Source organism: Setaria viridis, chromosome 9, assembly GCF_005286985.2.
Source record: "Setaria viridis chromosome 9, Setaria_viridis_v4.0, whole genome shotgun sequence".
NCBI lineage: Eukaryota > Viridiplantae > Streptophyta > Magnoliopsida > Poales > Poaceae > Setaria > Setaria viridis.
The window spans coordinates 12973037-12989698 of record NC_048271.2 but is presented as its reverse complement, the minus strand read 5'-3'; the positions used below and the strand labels follow the sequence as shown (position 1 = coordinate 12989698).

At 46.3% G+C, this 16662-nt stretch overlaps 3 protein-coding genes and 1 pseudogene across 3 annotated transcripts; 2 read left to right on the top strand and 2 right to left on the bottom strand.

Moving 5' to 3' along the window:
* Nucleotides 1-182: 182 nt before the first annotated feature.
* On the bottom strand, nt 183-1895 carry LOC117835367 (dormancy-associated protein 1). The gene is made up of 3 exons (XM_034714728.2): nt 1676-1895; nt 1162-1372; nt 183-575 (listed from the first exon to the last, which is right to left on the bottom strand). Exons 1-3 carry the CDS (start codon nt 1779-1781, stop codon nt 539-541), a joined length of 354 nt encoding a protein of 117 aa, XP_034570619.1. The 5' UTR covers nt 1782-1895; the 3' UTR covers nt 183-538.
* A 1718-nt stretch (nt 1896-3613) lies between these two features.
* LOC140221475 (F-box protein At5g07610-like) lies at nt 3614-5562 on the bottom strand (annotated as a pseudogene).
* Nucleotides 5563-8794: 3232 nt separating this feature from the next.
* Nucleotides 8795-11712, top strand: LOC117835365 (uncharacterized). Its single transcript, XM_034714726.2, has 2 exons — nt 8795-9594; nt 11328-11712. Exons 1-2 carry the CDS (start codon nt 8858-8860, stop codon nt 11575-11577), a joined length of 987 nt encoding a protein of 328 aa, XP_034570617.1. The 5' UTR covers nt 8795-8857; the 3' UTR covers nt 11578-11712.
* A 2517-nt stretch (nt 11713-14229) lies between these two features.
* Nucleotides 14230-16423, top strand: LOC140221353 (uncharacterized). The gene is made up of 2 exons (XM_072290882.1): nt 14230-16040; nt 16187-16423. Exon 1 carries the CDS (start codon nt 15039-15041, stop codon nt 16011-16013), a length of 975 nt encoding a protein of 324 aa, XP_072146983.1. The 5' UTR covers nt 14230-15038; the 3' UTR covers nt 16014-16040; nt 16187-16423.
* Nucleotides 16424-16662: the final 239 nt, after the last annotated feature.

Below are 16662 nucleotides of genomic sequence, written 5' to 3'. Positions count from 1 at the left end.
AAGTAAATGGTCTACTTGTTATTTGAACAAGTATGAGGCCGAAGGTATTATGAGACGATCTTTATTGTACAGCACGAAAACTCTTGAAGGATAAAGGAAGAGTTTTGGGGACGTTTTGAAGGATAAAGGAAGAGTTTTGGGGACGGTGGGGGTACACATCAAAGGTTTGGAAACCAAACACGAAAGAAACAGTACGATTGACATATCCCATTACAGATACACGCAAGCAAATATTTACAGATGGAGAGAAGCTACTACACACCAATCACAAGGGTTCCCATCACAGGGCCCGCCGGTCGCTACCACTCAGCGGCCAAGTTGATCGAGTCAGAGGAACTGACCAAGTAGTAGTACTAAGCATTTTACTCCCTAGTCCATAACATAGGACAAAATTAAATAAAAGGCAAAGTCTCCAACCTCGGACAGCAACGCAGCCGTGGTACATGCGTTTTAGATAACCACAAGGACCAGCAAACATGTGGCCTGACAGGGACCGGCCACCGCTCCTCCGTCGATCTCATCTCACCCGATCCGAGATCTAACGGTGGTTGCTCCTGGTCTCGTCGCTGTAGAGCCTGAAATAAAAAGAACAATCCCAGATCATGACTCGTGATGATAACGCTGAAGCTCAAATGACATGACCGATCATTTTCGCAGATTAGTATTATATTAGAGAAACGGAGACCAGAGTGGCCTATCCGTTCCAGCAAACACCAAGCAGTAGCACTAGTCGACCGTGCTTCTGGATTAGCATGCGAGCAAATCATGGTGTGCTAAGTGGCTCCTGAGCTGCCTTTGTTTAGTGCTAACTGAATACCTAGTTCATCTGCTTATGGTTGGGGGGGGGGGGGGGGGGGGGGGGGGGGGGGCTTGAAACAGAAACATAGTGCTAACCTCACGGCTCACTAGCTAGTTGACCTGCTTATTGTGGTGTTTGAAACAGAAACAGTAATCATTCATTCAGCTAAATCACCTGCTTTGATGCTCTGCTCTGAGCCTTGGAAGATCAGCATAGTACTAGTGTAGTATGCAATCAAACCATATGGTACTGCTAAGTAGAGATCATCCTGCTGCTAAGTACTAATACGGAGTATAAACCAAAGGACGGTGAGGACGGCAGAGAGATGCCGGCGCATGGAGACCATGGACGGCGGCGCTTACCAGTCGTAGACGGTGGGGGAGTTGGGCTGCGGGCGGTCGAAGAGGTTGGCGCCCATGCTCTTGGTGGCCAGGTTGCTCCCGGGGTGGAACACGCTGCGCCACACGTTGTTGCCGCCGCGCGGCGTCGTCGACGACGACGGCGTCCCCGGCGTCGTCGGGGTCGACGGCATCGACTGCGTCCGCTTGTAGCTCCCGGCAGCAGCAACGGCATCTTGGGAACAAAGTTTTTTTGGGGGGTTAGTTCTTAACGCAAGATCATCATCATACGTGTACAGCTTAACATGTCTAGGATGCTCCGTTAATTAGTTATTCTTTTAAACCATTTTTGGTCCTCGAGAAAGTATAACAAATCAAGCAGATCATGATTTCATGAGCCTTCTTTTAAGCAGATCTGTACTAGTTGAGAGAGTCCGTCGTTAGACATCAGATCAGTTTGCATTGGTGCTTCATGTATCTTGATTGAGTTTTGTTCCAAACTGCTACCATAATAACTAGTGGTAGAAAACCGCGCTACCTTTGTCGATGACGATCGGGCGGGAGGTGGCGGCCTTGCGGAGCTTCTCGAGCCCCGTCTCCGGGTGAGGCCCGGCCACCACGTCGTCCCACAGCTTCTCCAGCATCTTCGCCTTCCTCCAACAAAGGTTACTGCTGGCCACTGGCTTACTGCACTACTATGCTAACGAGAGGAAGAGCACCGCACCACCAGAGTGTCCGGGTACAAGAGAAATGAGCCGATGGGCCCCTCTTAAATCATGGAGGGAGGGAGCGTCCGGATACCGGCGGGTGAAGGTACCGCGAGGCGTCACTAGAAGCACGGTGAAGCCGCCACAAGCACTGTAGCGAGGCCCTGTTCCGGAGGTTAAGGAGCTTTTGCATCTAAGGAAGCTCCAAAAGCCAACGGCCATCTCCATTTGACCGAGAGGTGAGCAGACCCAGCGCTCGGGGGGTGACGCAGCAAAGTGGATAAGGACGGAGCGGGCTGGCGCCGGGCCCCGCCGCGTCTCTTTTGGATCGCGGCCAAAATATCCCCAACCCGAGCTGATGGGCACGCCAGACGTGGCGGGTGGGCAAGGCAGGGCAGACGGATTGCCGGGTTGGCTCGCCCCTTCTAGCTAGCTCGCTGCCCGCCCCGCCACGGGTCCCTGCCACCTCACCTGCCTGCGACCGCGAGGTGCCGGACCACGAGCCGACAGGCAGATTCCCCTCTTCTGAGCACGGAGATCGCGTGTATCCATCCATGATCCACCGCCGAATCGGCCGGCTTCCGGCTCTTGTTCCGCGGTGTTGGGCCTGCTGGTGGCCCGAAATGGGCGAAGAGCAAACTGGCCGCAACGGACCGAATCCCGCTTCCGCCTGCCCGCCCCTTTGTGTGTTCTACGGTTTTCAGCCCAGTGGCGCCTCTCACGCATCAAGCCGGGAAAAAAAAAATCGATCCTCGCATCAGAGAGTATCATCGGACTATCTCCTCCTCCACTTGGGTTTACGTGATCACATCAATCCTCTCTTGAGGAAATCTTTGTGGGGCAAATGAGCCGGCCTCATAACGTCATACGGCAACAAGATAGCAGTATGAACATTTGCACAGGCATTAGATCCCATCGCTGCTAACCTCATATACCTGCCTTATAGGCTGCAGACAAATTAAATAGCCGTGAAAGTGACCGGGAAAATAGGAAAAATCCGTATACCTGCCGCTCTTCTGTATCTTTTCAAAGAGCAGCGCTCTGACATTGAAGAAAGCTGAAACGCATTTATGCAGTTCGGATTTCTTCAAACTGTAGATGATGAGACATGCACCCTGACAGACACAACTTTAAAACTCCGCTAGGTTAACGAACAGAACAGAAGTATGGTAGGCAAAAACTGTTCCAATTCATTCCGTACTTCGTCTCAGTAAACAGAAGAACAGAATTGCCATCGAGTGGTTTAACTAAAAATATGAGCTGCAGTCGTATGAGGTGGGTTAGGAACTGGTTTTGACATTTTTGAACCGATTCTGTTCATCACCACCTCTACTTTTTCAAGTCCTGGGATCTTGGATGTAAAAGTTGTCCTATGGTCCTCAAAATGCATGCGTATACTATACACGATATGCCAATGCAGATAGCTATCCAGGTGCGAACAAATACAGATAGTTAAAAGCAAGCAGAGTTAACCTTACAACTCATTTCTATATAGTTATGCTACAGGACCATCATGGTCAGACAGCACTTCTTTGAAATTATACTTCAAGGTCCTCTTCGCAACTAGTTCCCTTCTACTAACCAAATAAGCAATAATTCAGTTCTTAACAAATGCTTTTCATAGATTTCTAGCAAGGGTATACTCAAGCATTTTTATGAAAGCATATGCAGGCTTCCAAATATGCATCACATAGACCATAGCTATGACAGGGAAATTGATGCCTTAGGCAAACTATGGCAATGCAGATAACAAATGACAACCAATATCATAAGTGAAAATGAATCAGACTTACTTATTAAGTAATCTCTGCACTGCCAAGTGAAAGGACCTTTAGGATTGATGGAATTTCCTCGAAAACAAACTTTAGGAATATATCAAACAATAAACAGTACAAACTATGACAAGAAAATGACGTAGATAACCTGAGCTGCCTCTCCATTATTTAATTTAGTAACAACTGAAGGCCCAGCACATTTGAAAGCATCCATATCATTTTAGGGTACCAATTCTTGACCTTCACCTTGGGCATGATGCTTCTAGTCTTGATCAGCCAGTCCATGAAAAAAAGGAACATATGGAAGATATGGAAGAAATGTGTTATAAATAGGCTCTGTGAGCAACATATAACACGAACTTTACCCCGATCCATGTCATATGACATTAAAAGATCCTCAGAATTCAAAACAAAGAAAACCACATTGGCTTCTGGATGAATTGTGATCAAAGAATAATCCCGCTCCATCATGAGATCTACCTCTCCGAAAAGCTGGGAAGTGCTGATGTTGTACTTAAAAATCCATTGACCAGCACTGTAGTCTTCAAGAATCCAGACTGATATCTTATTAGTGATATGTTTCCTAGTATTCATATAGCACAAGCGCCCTTGTGATTGACCAAGAAAAGCGATGGGACCATGGCAAAATTTTTCAAAACCCATACTTTCCAGCAAAGGAATGGTACTCCATGTCTTCCCTTCCGTGTCCACTGCCAGTATTGTGGATTCGTGGGAGAGCAAATGCAGCATTCCATTCATAAAGACACCTCCTGATTCGACCGGCACAACCTCATCGCCCCAACCATTTTCCTTGTGACTCCATGCACCAGTTTCCGACGAGTAAATATCCAGGCCAGTGATATATCCGTATTGATCTTCCTCTAGGAGCTGGAACACATGGAAGTGAGAGAAAATGGCTGGGTCAAAACACAGTTGGATTGTGGACACCGAGCTACCATCGTCGGGGGCCTCAGGCAGGACTACCCATTTATCAGCGGCAGGGTTGCACACCACGTAATTGAATTCATCTCTGGGGTTCACCTTCCAGCAGCCGCAGAGGAGAAGGCCACCACAGCTGTCCTTGGAACGGATCCACCTGTAGCCGGGCAAGAAGGGCAACGACGGGTCAGGAAATGGCACTTCTTCGGCCCCCGAGATGCCAACGAAATCGGGAATTGCTGTTATCTCGTCCTCGTGGTCGAGCAGATAGCGAGGGTAGAAGAAGCCGGAGAGTTGTGTCTGGGGGAGCTTCTTGCGGTGCTCGGGGTGGGATGCCAGTGGCGGGAGACGCACTTGAACCGGCAGATCGATTTGACCGGCAGCCGCGACAGGATATCGACGATGAGGTCGTCGGTGAGGTCAGCCGCGGCGGTGGCGGCGCTGGCCCTCTTCTTGGAGCCGGAGGGGTCCATCCGTGGGCGCAAGTGAATCTACTCTGTCCCAGATCGGTCACCACCAAACTGCAGATCTGCTCACTTGTTCAGTAACAAGAATCCAACAAATCGAACTGAATCGATTCACCGAAACACAATGCCCTATTTCCTTACCTGAACGAGGACAGATGGCGATCTGACGGCGGCGCCGCCCACAGAATCAAACTTGGGCAGCCGCCTACCGCCGTTTTGCCGTTCGCCGTTGCCCCTCCCCCGACCTCCCGCGACGAGGCACCGAGTCAGGAGCCGGGGAGGACGACGCTCTTTCGCCGAGGAGCAAAAGGCTACTCGATTGGTAACTCGAGGACCTCTCCAATGGCGAGTCTGCGAGCAACGGATTGGTTCCTGTGCAGTCGCTACGAGCCTACGACTACGACACCACAGAATCGGAAACCAACGGGCCGGGTCTATTGGAATCTGGAAATACCGACTGCACTGGATTTATTAGTGCTGAGTACCGTTTGGTTTCGATGGTGATCGGAGAAGGCACACCGGTCAAATGCTCAAATGGCTTTGCTTTGGTAGATAAAAAAGGGATTTTAAACATCTACTAGCAGAGTGCATGTGCGGCCGCACGTGTTTTAAAAAAATCCGAGATATTCTCAGGAAGGAGGATTTATTGCTGAAAGCTATTTTATTTTCATATAAAAAAATGTTTAAGAAGAAACGCAGTCACATCAAAGATTATGTGAAATATCTCAGGAAGGAGGATTTATTGCTGAAAGCTATTTTATTTTCATAAAAAATGTTTAAGAAGAAACACTGTCACATTAAAGATTATGTGACGAGAAGTATAAATGGCCGATTGACAAAAGGATATTTGAATCCTTTATGGTGAGTTGTAGACAAATCTTCCGAAAGAAATAGTGATAGAGGGACATAATTTTCTACTATTTGAGATACATCATATAATGTATGTAATTGCAAACATGCCAAATGAAATAAGTAAGGCCATATTTGCCATTGACTTCCGTGGACACAATATTTAGTATATTGTTGGATACAAATTTACCCACAATGAAAATTTTATAGATGCTAGATCAGAGGTACATAGAAATAACCACAATGGAAATAACCACAATGGTGCATGGTTTTCCTCCTTCCGCTCCCCTATCAAATTTTGATGTGCCTTTTGCTTCCTCTGTTCCGTCAGATCAAGATTTTCATGGCCATGGTCAATTTCAATTTTAGATGCCAACAACGAAAGTAAGGAACAATCAAAACCAAATAAAGTAAGCAATAAATTAAAATATCGTGGTTGCCACCAAAGATTGTTTCTTCTACAACCAATGGTGCTAACCCAGACTCTTCTCTTAGCCTCTTACGACCATTACTAGACCCTCGGTTTCTTATGTTTAATTTGTCACACCACCAAGTGGAGGATGATGATCCATCAAAAGAAAAAAGCATGAATATCAGAACTAAAATCTTCAGGTGAGAAAGCCGAACATAATATTGTATCGTTTCTTCTCTTTTTTGTGAAGTCCTTCAAAAGTGCTCCTCGACTAAAATCTTATAAGGGGAAAAGTATATGGAAGCACTTTGATCTTTCAGGTATTTGTGCATCATCAAGAGAACCAATAAGGAAGAAAAAACAAAAAATGGTAGTTACCTGTCTCATTGTGTTTGTGCATGAAACGTAGCAGGATCAAGAATGTACAGTAACATCACTCAAACAGCACATTGTATCCCAATTTTAATATCTCCGGAATAATCCATGATTTCACTTTTATTGCTTGTTGAAAACACTTTGTTCTAAATGGGCAGACATCAAAGCTGAAATTATTTGATGATAGAATTTATAAATGGCAGTCAAGGTTAGTATCAGGCTATCAGTCATTGCAATACCCCTTTCTACCTAGGCAGTGAATCACCAATCTCGTGCATCACCAATCACATGCTACTGGTGATCCTTGAATGAACAGATGAGCAATATGTAGTGTATCCGAAAGATGAAAGAGAAGGATATATTTACATTAGAGTTAAAAATAGGGGTAGGTTAGAAAGTCACAGCTACCTAAGGAAATACAGATATTTGAAAATACACTTTTGATGGAGAAATTTAGTTCACTTTCGTAACATTAGCGGGCAAACATTTAATTTGATATCCCTGTTACACCAAAACATCCTCAAATGTCAGGACCTTCAGGTGTAGTGCTACTCTAATTCATTAGGCAAATCCATTCCAAATTGGTTCATGAATTCATCTACATTTTTTTTCACAATCTATGCGTGTAAATTCATGATGTAGGTCCCAACATCTGGACAGAGAAACAAGACACTCACCAATCATAGTCCTTCCTAAATCTGTTTATTGTCTTGTTACATGCCCATGTTAAAACTATTATTTAGAAGAATTTGCAGAAAGTCATAATACCAACAACAAAACACATTTATGCACCGATCAGTAAGATTTTCAACAAATATGCATGCGGATTAAAAGGGCTAACCAATCCCAAGGAACACACTTGGCAAGAAGACCAGCAGCGGCACCTCCTCATCTACCAGGCTGTTGCAATCGCCGAGGCAGAATCAACGTAGTATCTCCATCATGTATGCATGGTCGCTGCCGCTGTGCCCGTATCCTCATTTGCAGAAACGTCTGCGTCCTCCTTCGTCGAGGCAGGGTACAGTACCGGTGGCGCAGATGAGGGGAAACAACAGACCATATAGAAGGGGAGGGCTTCCCTTGCGAGCCTGCGCGGTCGAGGCCTCCCCCGTGGTCTTCTGACCTTTCTCTACATGTGGTCTTCTCGATGTGGAGGATCGCAAATGGAAACCTTCTATAGCTGATTGATGATTGATTTGTGATTTGCTTGAATCCCGACGTGGTCTATTTGGTAGGGATCTTGGTGGTTTACAAATTTGGAAAGAGTGCATAATTAAGCCTGATGATTGATTCATGGTGAAAAATTTGAGGGCGAGATTGTGGTGGTATGTCGGGCGGGTTGGAGAAAGCACGGTGTCAAATTTTTTTCGATTTTGGCAGAATCATTTTCCTTTTCCTTTGGTCGTTTTTTTGTCTCCCCCTTCCTGTCACACCCCGCGCAGTGGGTCCAACATGAGAGGTACAGGGGAATTGTTTGGGTGGAAAATATTTTCAATTGTTTTGATCCTTATATAAACATCTAAAAAAGGATTTTAAAACTTTGCTAGGCACCCCACTATTCACAGTGACCTTTTTTTAGCACATAAAATCACCGATAACGCTTTGAATTAATTCAATGAATGTGGTGGTGGTTGTATCACTGCTTATTTGCTAAATCAATTCGCTAACAACTGAAAGCGTATGCCAAATATTTGAAAATCCCATTTACCACCTCTCATCTCGGCTAGCACTGGCATACTATATGTTTGCCCGACTGTTCTCGCTTCTCACGTATCTTTTTTTTGACGGTTTTTGTTGCTAGCGGTCGTAGTATTGTGCTAATTTGTTGTACGCTAGAATTAATTATCAAAAACTTGACAAGTGGATGAATTTTATTTGTAGTCCTATAGTGATGAACCATGCGCCTAAAGTTTTAAAATAGAGATTTTTTACTTTTTAATAAAAATAAATATATATCTTTTAAAAAATCGACTCTCCAACGGCCCAACCTCTTTGGGCACGTCCGCACGGGCCGGTCCGTAAACTTGATTAGTCCGGCCCAGGTGGCCCAACCCGGTCCAACAAGGCTGCCTGTCCGAACACCGGATAACGAAGGGATAAGCTGGGCGACGGCAGCTCCCATCCGCTTCACCAGCCTGCGCCTGCGCCTCCTCCCCTCCCCTCCCCTCCCTCGCCGGGGCGCCCTCCAACTCGAAAATGGCGGCCACCGCCAGCACCGCCACCGCCATGGCCATGGCCACCGTCTCCCCCACCACTCCCACCCCAACGGCACCCTTCCCATCCCTCCCCCTCGCCTTCCGCCTCCGCCCCCAACCGCTCCTCCTCTCCGCCTCCCGCCGCCTCCTCCTCCTCCCCGTCCCCAAGGTCTCCTCCTGGGACGAATCCGCCCCCGGGGAGGAAGGCGAGGCAGAGGATTCCGAGGAATCCGGCGCCGCGGCCGGGGACGAAGACGAGGACGAGGAGGACGAGAAGCCGCGGCCGGAGCCGGTGTCCTCCGCCGAGTTCCAGTTCGCGGCGCCCCCCGAGGGCTACGTGGAGCCCGCGGCGTTCGACGAGCTCCCTCCGGAGTCCCCCGAGGACGTGGCCGCGGCGTACGAGTCGCTCTACGGGCCGGCATTCAGCGGCGAGACCGTGCTGGGGAACAACGTCTTCGAGGTCAAGGTGGTCGACCCCGTCGACATGGACCGGGAGCAGCGCCCCAACGACGAGTTCAGCGAGCGCGTAGTGCAGGTCAACCGCGTCACCAAGGTCGTCAAGGGAGGCAGGCAGCTCTCCTACCGCGCCATCGTCGTCGTGGGCGACATGAAGGGGCACGTCGGGGTCGGCGTGGGCAAGGCCAAGGAGGTCAGCGAGGCCATCACCAAGGCTGCCATGAACGGCCGCCGCAATCTCGTCACAGTGCCGCTCACCAAGTACTCAACATTCCCTCACAGGTCAGTGGTATTGCTAGCCGTCCAGCATTATTTAAGCAGTTAAGCTTCAGTGTGTCCTGAATTGCTCAAGGTGGTTCTCCAACTCCTAGTTCCGGACGCTGATAGTTTCAACATAGTGCACTATATTGAACATCGTATACTCGATGATAATTGTGCCTACCAATTTATAGAATGAAGCTGGTTAAGCTCGCATTTAATTTATTATTCAACTGTTCTACCCTGATTAAGGCCTATAGAAACAGGCTCTAAGTTGCAGAAGAACAGGAGGCAATAGCTTGCTCCTAACTCAAGTAATGCTACTCGTGAACCAATGCAGTTATTTGGAGTCTAATAATTAGGAAGATCATCCTAGTTCATTTTTTTATTTAATAGATGCAACGAGTTGTCATTGTGATGTATCTGTTGTTTCATCAATTTGGATGGTAAATCCACCTGTAAATTTCCCTCCACATATTTGTATTTAATTAGTTGCCAAAAACTCCGTGTTAACTCATACTGTAGTTGTGTCTCCATTTCTGTGGTCTGAATGTTCTTCTTCGTGGATAAGCCATATAGAAAGTCTCTTTTTTAATCACTTACTTTGGATTAGCATGCTCTGTCATATTTGAGGTGTCATGAAGGTTACTTGGTTAATTTTATATTGATAGCTTTTGTAGGTGGTCATGGAAAATATGGCTCGAAAAAAAATTCAATCCAGCCTTTAAAAGGCAACCATTTTGATGTTGTTTATCTGTAGCTAAAACTTATGAAAAATTTAATCTACAGATTGTTTGTAAAATATTGTTAACCTTTAACTTCCTTGCCAAGATAGGTGCCTATGTCTTTGTTTTTTCAGCAAATTAGTTAACTATTTTGATCTTCTGTGCTGGTAATATTAATTTGGGTGAGTTATTTTTTTTCGATTCTATGAAGAAGTTTCATGAGATGTGAAATTTTTGTAAACAATGGCTGAAAACAGTAAAGCTACAATGGTGCCAGATATGTTTGAGGTGTCCCATTTTGGAAAGTGATGGAAGTTCCATTTCATTTTCTGTTGGCATTAAGGCATTTTGATGTTGATTTAGAATAAATCTGTTGTTGCTGCCTGGCCTTATTTCTCAAAGCAATTGTGCAAAAATATTTGTGAATAATCTAAACCTATTTGGCAAATCAAATAATGGCAAATAACTTCCTTTGTTCAATGTGTGTGACTTTTGTTTAGAAAGAAGCAGGACCCAAACACACATCTGGTCAACCAGAGGAGATACTCGTAATCCATTTTAAGGTTGCTTGGACCCTTAGAGTCTTGTGCATAAGCCAGTTGGTTTTTGCAATTCCATCTAGAAGAAAAGAGTTGGTGTCTGCAATTTATAGGCTCCCCTCTCGAAGATAGTATTCTGGTTAGGGGTAGTGGCATGAACCATTTGTAAACAGTAGAACGTCAAGTCTGGAAGTACTGCTTTGCTGCTCATTTCTCTTGTGCATATTAATAGAGTAATAGGTTTCCCTTTTCTTCAGGTATATTAGTGCCTTAGTGGTACTGTTCTTGTGCCCCCCAGATTGTTTGCCATATTGCACACTGGTAATCATCAGCTCGGCTAATGCAATTATCTGCTATGTGGACATTTCATGCATATGTATGCGGAAACAATATAGCATCAGCATCTCTCACATTCCTTTCTATGATAGCTGGGTTTATATAACTGCAATTCTGAACATTTGTCATCTCTTGCCTCTTCCTGCAACATGAACAGAGCTGATGCGGACTTTGGAGCAGCCAGAGTTATGCTGAGGCCTGCTTGCCCTGGATCTGGTGTCATTGCTGGTGGAGCTGTGAGGGTCGTGCTGGAGATGGCTGGGGTTGAAAATGCTCTTGGGAAGCAGCTGCGGAGCAAGAACCCCCTGAACAACGCAAGAGCTACCATCAAGGCGACGCAGATGATGAGGCAGTTCAAAGACGTCGCAGACGAACGTGGGATCCCAATGGAGGAGCTATGGAAATGATAGAAACACATTCACACTGAAAACCCGTTTGTAGCATTCTTTCTCCTTTTGCTGTATGTTTCTTGAGTTCATTCTCTCTGCTGTAATCTATCAATGGGATGGGGATAATCCCGGCTCACGATTTCGTTTCGCAAATCCCATCTGGAATCTGTGAGTAGTGCATGCCAACATTTACACCCAAGCTTCAGAGATGGAATTGAATCGATGAAATTTGACCTACATATAATGCAAATTCTTCCCATCTGTACACCGAGGACGGGAAGAAATTCAAACCAAAGAATGAACAAATTCAGCAGCACAAATGCGTGCAATTCATCTATGTAGCGGCGCACGCCGCCCGACCATCTGCTGGAACCGGTCGGCGCCGCAGGGGATCCGGAGCACGCCTCGCTGGCCGTACCCGAACTGCTGCGCGGCCATCTCCAGAACGGCCGCCATGCATGGCTCCTTGAGCATCTCAACGCGCACCATGATCCGCCGCTCCTCGCTACCTCCCTCGTCGTCGCCGACGAGCACCATGGGGACGTAGCCTCTCGGGACCATCCCGTCGTTGCCGCCGGCCAACAAGGCGAGGGCTTGCCGCGACGGCGCCGCGGCGGACTTGGGGATCGGAGCAAGTAGAAGGCCGCAATATGATCGATGATCACTTGGGCACTTGCCGTTGCCGATTCTTGGCTTTCTGATGAGTGAGGAGGAGAGGCACAAGTGCAGGTGCTTCGTGGAGGTGGGGGTTCGCTTTTTAACAAAGAGGGTCCGGAGGATAATGGAAGCAGCTTGGTCGTCGTACGCCAATGGGAGGTCTTGGAAGAACTCAGGGGACGGTCCAAGGGGATACATACACGCTTGAAAGGATCACCGGAAATGGTCTACTTTGGTTGGACTTAATCATGGGCCCCGTGTCAGTCGGCATGTCTCCCGGTCAAAGTATTGTCCATCAACTCGAAGCCAAAGATTATCAAGACTACAACAATCTTATGATAGGTTCGTTTTGAACACAAGACGTGAATAATTTTCAAACTGGTATTTGAACCGTAGGAGTTTTTGACGGAAGCATTCATATATGCTTTGATGAGTTTGATCTTTTGCTACCACTTTGGGATGTAGGAACGGATTTACACCGCTTCGTGGGGATTGCTGTTGTTTTCATTTGAATCTATCTATATAAATTTCAAGGGAAATGAAAAACCACTCAACACCCCTTTGGTCATCAATGCAGGATCAAATCAGTTATTTCTTTTTTCTCCTTTATTGTATCTCATTACATTAGCTCATAAAGCCTATCACAATTCACAATACCTCATCTGAATATTTATTCATATGATTTTTATGTGATTTTAAAATGTACTCCCTTCGTTCACAAACATAAGTATTTCTAATTAAGTAACCACTAAACCCAACATCCTACATCTTATCTTTTGGTGCACCAATCAAAACCTGACGATTTCAAATTGGCGCCCATCAGAAGCTAGCCCTAAGTCTTGCCTCATGGTCATGAAGTTCTTTTCTATTTTTCAACTTATCTATCCTTAAATCTAAGATCCTTGTGTTTTGTACTTATTTCTTATGGAGTGGCATGATCAATGGGCAAGACGTTTTTTCTCCTTCTTAATCTATTTTCTCATTTTTCCGACCATTCTACAATTTCTCTTAAATATAAGTTCTAAAATTAAATTAATTAATGCGATATCACTGATTATCGATGTGTGGACAGATGCATGTACAATAAGATTAATCTCAGTGCACAGTTTCATTGCACTGTTACCAAGTCTAGGAACTAGGTAACCATGTGTGTTGAGTGTTATGGAGATGAAACTCCTCTCACATATGATGAAACTCCCTCTTCTCTCTTCTCATAAAGATTTTATCAAGTCAACAAAATTGCTAATGTAGCATGAAATTTTATACCCGTAAAACTCTTCGTGAAATTCCCAGCCTGAGCCGTCGCTCGATCAGCTACGAGCCGAAGAACGAACTTTGAGTTAATCGAAGAGGTAAAGCCCACAGCCCACAAGAACAAGACGCGGTGCATTATACTCAAATATAAAAATGCAATAAAATCTCTGTATTTTTTTTGTTTTGTTGCAGGTGGGCTGCAGCCCAACAGGTGCGCATCCCGGCCCCGGGCACGACCACGGGATCTGCCAAACTCCATCCCTGAGCGTGAGAACTTCGCCCAGGGGAAAAAAGACTTTGTGGTTCCGAGCGTCGGCTCCAATTGTTGATCATCCGGTTTGGTGGCGGCGCATTTCCCTGCGGAAATGAGGGAAATGAGAGAAGGGTTGGCGGAGGGTGGAGGATCGTGGCAACGCCACCAATGCTAGGGAACTGGCGAGGTAAATTCCCCACATCCTTTGCTCGATCTCTCTTGTTCCACTGTTGATTCCTACGTGAGGAAGGCATACATCTATCCCAAATCGGGCTTCTTTGCTGTGCTCCGATGCTATTTTGGTTAAGGATTCGCACGGTTCCAATCCATTGGTCAGTGTGCTCAGACCATGCCGTATCTCGTACTCGCAAGCGAGCTGTAAAATTTCATTAGCAGGGGCATGGCACATCCGCATATATATGTGTAACGCCTGGGCCCTGGCCCATATTGCCATGGTTGCCGTGTGGGCCATTGTGCCATACTGAGACCCAGCCTAAGGCCGAAGCCAAGGCAGCATCTGCTATAGAAAGATCGGCCAGCAATAGCAGAAACGAATAGAAATCATATCGGAGAAAAATCCCCCAAGTAGTCATCTTCCTCGGGAAGAAGCGGCCAGGTGAGCTCCTGGATCTCCTCACACCTCGGTCCTCACCGCCGACAGCCACGGGGCGTGACAGATTGTATCCGAGACTCCTTTCCTCGGCCTGGGTTGGGTTGAGTTCTATCGCGAGGCGAGTGGCATGCCAGTGGCGCACACTGTGTCGCTGCTGCTCGATGGCTTAGGTTGGCCGCAAACCAGCCTAGGATTGGTTGACTCCACGCAGCAAAATGGGGCAGCGAAGATTAGTCTGGCGTCCACGGCAGTAAATCAGGTTCGTCGTGCTCACCTCTCTATGGCTTCGTTGGTTCCTGAGGTGACTGCCCGCGAGCCGTTCGATGATATGCTTCATAGGGACAACGATGCAGAGCAGGCAGCGTTCGATGCTCCCATGGTGTCGGCTGCTTTTGCACATGAGCTGTTTGGCGAGAGGCCTCTTGCATATGTGATTTGGGATGATGAATTTGTACCTGAGCTAAACACTTTTGATCAAGCTGTGTATGTGGAACGTCCTGTACCAAATCCTGAGGAGGTGGTTTTCATGTCATCATTTTGTTCAGAGGATGCGGCCTACAGTGTGTTCAATGAAGTGCCCTTTGTGGATGTCAGCTGGGATGCGATGTCAACTGACCCTATTGTGCATGAAGGATTGTTACAGCAATTAGCTCAGGGGACTGAGGAGGAGATGCAGTGCGAGCAGCATTGGAGGCACCAATCATGTTTGAGGAAATGCATCAAGGTGGAGAGGACTTGATTGGCAAGGAAATAAAGCCAACTACAGAGTTCAGTCACATCAGTGGTGCTTCCTTGGTGGAGCTTAACATTGATTCTGTGGTGCTTGATGGAACGTGTCACGAGAATGTTGTATGTGATGAGGATATCAAAGCAATTAGTGAGTTAGTCATCGGTGACATGCTCAATCAGGAGAACTGCTCTTCTTTCATTTTGGATGCTGGCATAAATAGGGTGGATTCAATATTTGCTGGAATGGTTCTTGACGAGGACAATGCAGGAGCTCAGGCTAGGCCAACCATGTTCAGAGATTGGATGGGAAGAAAGTATGATGCATGTGAGTTGTTTTGTGAAATGCCCAGTAAGATTATGTGGGATGACATTCTATCGGACATTGAGACACATGGCATTTTACTGCAGCTAGTCATGGGGTGTGAGATGCACAATGTTCTTCCCTGTTTTGCTAGCATTGACACCATTTCTCAGGTCATCGACAACCATGATGAAGGTGAGGTCTTGCTGGTCGTTTGCCATGAACTTTTAAGTCCTGGGAAGCCTAGTACAAGAAGTGCCCGTTACTGGCTCAAGGAATGGCCACCATTCAGGTGCAATGCGTTTAGCCCTGGAAAACTAAAAATGAAATGCAATAGATATGTGTTTGATATAGCACCATCATGGAGAAAAAATGATTTTAGTCCAGGGAGATTTGAGCTAACTAGAAGGATTTGGAATCCAGGTATTCAGAACTCCAAATTGAGTGAAGCTCCTCATGACTGCCTACTTGCACAACTTCTTCAGATCAAATGGCAAATAGAGAACAGGCACAGAGGTGTATGTCATGCGAAGCATGATGTTGCTTGGGGACAAGCAACATTTCGGCAGGGCGGAAGTGTAACGCCTGGGCCCTGGTCTATTTTGCCAACAAATAGAAATCATATCGGAGAAAAGTCCCCCAAGTAGTCATCTTCCTTGGGAAGAAGCGGTCAGGTGAGCTCCTGGATCTCCTCACATCTTGGTCCTCACCGCCAACGGCCACGGGGCGTGACAATATCTGAAGGAATAATCGCTCTGCTTATGCATCTAGGATTTGGTTTTTCCTCTTTTCATCTACGTAATATTTCCTGTTTTTGCAGTACGTAGTCAAGGGAATAGCAGCATCTATACAATCAATGCAGTGTTTTGCTTTTTGATTTAGAGGAGCCACATAGTTGTGGAGGAAACTTGGAGCACAGTGGATACGATTGCTGCATTATCGCAGCCCAAGATGGCTGGTGAACTATTTTGACAATACTATTTTGTACTACTCGGAACAAGGAATGTGGTGATTTTAGTTTACCATGTGATGCATGAATTCAGTTATCCTTGGAGCACTGGCCTACAAAATGATGCAGAATTTCCGGTTAGACTTTGTAGGAATATTTTCTAGTCTCTGTAATGTCCAAAGATCATTTACAGAGAAAAGGACATCTGGCTCCACCAACACCGTTCTAACATCATGCATGATCTTGTCAGGAAGCTGCGAAAACTAATAGAGATGGTTTGCTGTTTGCAAGTGGAAATGCTTTTTTTTTCTTTCTTTTTACTATGAGTGCCGATTTGCCTTGTCATC

Coding starts and splice junctions, on each gene's coding strand:
- LOC117835367 (XM_034714728.2), bottom strand. CDS start 1,781: ATGCTGGAGAAGCTGTGGGACGACGTGGTGGCCGGGCCTCACCCGGAG. Junction 1,373..1,675: donor CCCGATCGTCATCGACAAAG/GTAGCGCGGTTT, acceptor TTTGTTCCCAAG/ATGCCGTTGCTGCTGCCGGG. Junction 576..1,161: donor TCCCCCACCGTCTACGACTG/GTAAGCGCCGCC, acceptor TTTTTATTTCAG/GCTCTACAGCGACGAGACCA.
- LOC117835365 (XM_034714726.2), top strand. CDS start 8,858: ATGGCGGCCACCGCCAGCACCGCCACCGCCATGGCCATGGCCACCGTC. Junction 9,595..11,327: donor TACTCAACATTCCCTCACAG/GTCAGTGGTATT, acceptor CAACATGAACAG/AGCTGATGCGGACTTTGGAG.
- LOC140221353 (XM_072290882.1), top strand. CDS start 15,039: ATGTTTGAGGAAATGCATCAAGGTGGAGAGGACTTGATTGGCAAGGAA.